We start from the raw sequence: 3,189 nt of genomic DNA, 5'->3' as shown, positions 1-3,189 counted from the left end.
CAGCACGGCTCTGCAACAATTAAAACATCAGCATGTTATCAGCACTCGTCTCATCCTAATCCAAAATATAGCACCCTACCAGCTACTAGGAGGAAAAGTAACTCTGTCCTAACTGAAACCAGGACAAGGACTCTGGTACCAAAAGCAGAGACATTTGCTCCTCAGTCTTGAAGGCCACAGAGACTGTCGAGAACCGTCTGGAAGAGTTCTTGTGCTTGCCTGTCTCAGGGCGAGGCAGGTCTCCCCAGACCAGGAGTGCTCTGAGCCTGGGCTCTTTGCATGGGAACCAGCCACATCCTTTTCTCCTCCTCCTCCTCCTCCTGTGTTCCACAGACGGCTGGGGTCGTTGGGTCCTATCTCTGGGCTGAGGAGTCACAGCTGTGCACTTGGTACATAGGTGGAGTGATTTCAATTGATCTTGAGGGGGAGCATACATCAGCTGCTTCATGGAGTCGTACAAGGCTTAGACAGCTTACAGCAGCATGTTTTAGCTGGAAGCTCCTGGCACTTGGTTTGAATCTGCTCAACTGCAGTGCAAGTTGCATTGTTCCTCATTTTTTCCAGATGATATGAAGATAGTGGTGCTGAGCTATGAGAATATGCGCCTGAACGTCCCCTACACCAAGGAAATAGTGCAGTGCTGTTTGGAGGAGACCTTGCAATACTTCTACCGCATCCTCACAAACAGGGAAGACACGGACTTCACGTTAAAGGATGTTGGCACTCTTGCTATTCGAGGGCAAAGAGTGAAAATGACATTTTCTGAAGAGTTTTTACACAGTCTCAACAAGTCCACATACGTGGTAGAGAAGCTGGTTGCTGTAAGTTTATTGTTTCTGCAGTCCTTCCTAGAGAGGGTTTGAAGCCCCATCAAAGGCTGGGAGCACTGAGCCCTGCTGGCAGCTGGGAGCTGCCAGGACGCCGGAGCTAGGCATAGTCCATCGCAGTGAAAGCTTTCTGTTTTCTTTCTTTGATTTGCTGTATGACTGCTGGCAATGTGTGTAGTCATATTGTTGCTGGGCAAAGGATAGCACTGGAAGGGCCTCGCCATAAATAGGAAAAAAGCCAAAGCAGCGGCTAGGCTGATGATGTTCCCCCCACTGAGGGCGTGAGGCTGAGGCACAAGGACACCAGGCCCTTTTGGCTGCAGGCAGGCAGTTGGTGTAGTTCTCCTGACCCAGCAGAAAAGGTCTGGTCTCTGTGTTCCTCCACACTGCCGGTGCAATCCTCTGACTCCTATGAAAGCCTCTGGGGATAAAACCAGCTCTGACCCATTTGCACTGCATTCAGGAATAGTTAAAGCAAGCGACCCCACTGAAAGCAGCAGCTGGAAGCCGAGGCTCACGATGGGCCTTCCCTTGTGTTTGCTCCATTGACTTGTTCACAGGCTGAGGCTGTTAACTACGGTCCTTGTGAAAAGGTCGGCAGTGTTCCTCACCCTAGCAGATTATGTGCTGTGCAGTGTGTTTTAACTGGCTGAGGCACTTGTCAAGAAGTTTCCTGAGAGGCAGTGAATTCCTGGAGCTATCAAAAGGCCTTTGGGAAAGTTGAGATCATTTCCTTGGACTCATGTCAGATGTTTCTGTCCCTGCTGCAGAAAAAGTTGGTCAGACTGGACAAAGAAACTGCCCTCTTTCCAAGCCATTTTGGCCGTGCCCACCTGTTCCCTCAGTGAGTATATTTGTTCCTGCAGCCCTTCTCTGTGCACACGCACGTGCTCAGCTCATGATTGGCAGTGCTCTTCAAATTACTGCTTTGCAGTTAATTTCATCCTTGCTTTTGCTTAGCTTGGACTTAAGCATCATCCTCAGTTACTGCCTGTGTCCTGCATTTTACCATTACTCCCCTCAGAGGCAACTGGCTTGCTCTGCAGAGGCATTGAAGCAACTCACCTCATGTTTCATCTGCTTCTTCTCTTTTATGTGGTTAAAACTGCCAAAATACCTAAAAGAAGTAAGATCCCAATATGTCTGTTGTTTGGAATGCAACATGGACAGGATCTCTTAGCAGGTGGAACAAGGACCAGATCTATGCTTGTCCTCTGTCTGTGATGTTTCCATGCCTTTTGTGAAACTCGTGTCAGACAAAGGAACTCTGAAATGCCTTCTTGTGTCAGGATGACACAGGAGCACCGAGGCAAAATAAAAACCCAAACCTCTGTCTAGCGAGGGGCTGCTGAGCTGCTCCCGAGGCCAGCACTGCTCAGTTTGAACGGTTTAGGGCATGTGTTGGACTCTCCACAGATACCTTGACATTAATCTGGCAAAGGAGCCCTTTTCACAGAATGGTGCTTTCTTCCTATTTCCAGGTTTGAGATTAAGGCGGTACCTCGGCTTGCTAGGAAGCATCCTGCAGAGGAAGAGCCACTTCATGCACAAGGTAATGTTAATGACCGATTGCTGGTGGAGGTTTGTGCCTTTCCCTGTTGTCCTCCCTGGGGGGTGCTTGGGACTCAGGTTCCGGTGAGATGCCTGGGATAGCAGAGGCACCCCGTATGCCTCTGTTTACCCTCCTGGTAAATCTCAAAGGGCACATTTTGAACAAGATGGTGCTGGAGATTGTTTTCCCCCTGCATTACATGCCAAGGAGTGCCTCTCCTCCATTTTATGGGTTTGTTTGTGCAGGAGGGAGTAAATGTTTGGCAAGTCCACTAGCACTGTGAATAACTCCGTCTTGGGTTGCGGGAGACTGAGGGGTTGGGCATACCCCTTTGAATCACCATGTTGTCATTTGATGAGAAAAATCGTGCAGAGAACAATGCAAAAAGGTTGCCAAGCTGTGCCAAACTTTGGTTCTCCTCTAAAGCTGGGAACTCCTCGTTCTTAATTCCTCATGAAGATCACAGATATAACGTGCTTGAGTTGAATGCACCAAACAGGAAGCCTGTGATTAAAAACCATTTCTGCCGCTCCAAGAAATTGTTGCCCCAAAAGAGATTGTTAGGCACCAAAATGTGTCTCCCCGCAAAACCCCCACTGTTCAGAGGGAATGGACTTGCTGCAGCAGTAGAAAGCTCACACCAAAAGGAGTGATGCAGCACTGTGGATATCAAAGGTCAGAGGGGATCTGGTGTCAGAGGGCTTGCAATCTTCTAGAAGACACGTCTCAGAAGGAACCACAGGGATACCTCAGCTAGCTTATAACATTGCAGAGCAGATCTGTGCCTGTTGTCCTGAGAGGTTTTCTCCT

General features: G+C 48.9%; 1 protein-coding gene across 1 annotated transcript; it reads left to right on the top strand.

Moving 5' to 3' along the window:
- Nucleotides 1–424: 424 nt before the first annotated feature.
- Nucleotides 425–2,379, top strand: LOC118159558 (coiled-coil domain-containing protein 81-like; the record flags this gene model as incomplete). Its single annotated transcript, XM_035314141.1, has 3 exons — nucleotides 425–821; nucleotides 1,598–1,671; nucleotides 2,309–2,379. Coding segments are annotated over exons 1-3 (397 nt in total), but the record flags the coding sequence as incomplete, so codon positions are not given.
- Between the last annotated feature and the right edge of the window lie 810 nt (nucleotides 2,380–3,189).

This window comes from Oxyura jamaicensis, unplaced genomic scaffold (genome assembly GCF_011077185.1).
Source record: "Oxyura jamaicensis isolate SHBP4307 breed ruddy duck unplaced genomic scaffold, BPBGC_Ojam_1.0 oxyUn_random_OJ70992, whole genome shotgun sequence".
NCBI classification, from domain to species: domain Eukaryota; kingdom Metazoa; phylum Chordata; class Aves; order Anseriformes; family Anatidae; genus Oxyura; species Oxyura jamaicensis.
This window is presented reverse-complemented; position numbering and strand designations above follow the sequence as displayed.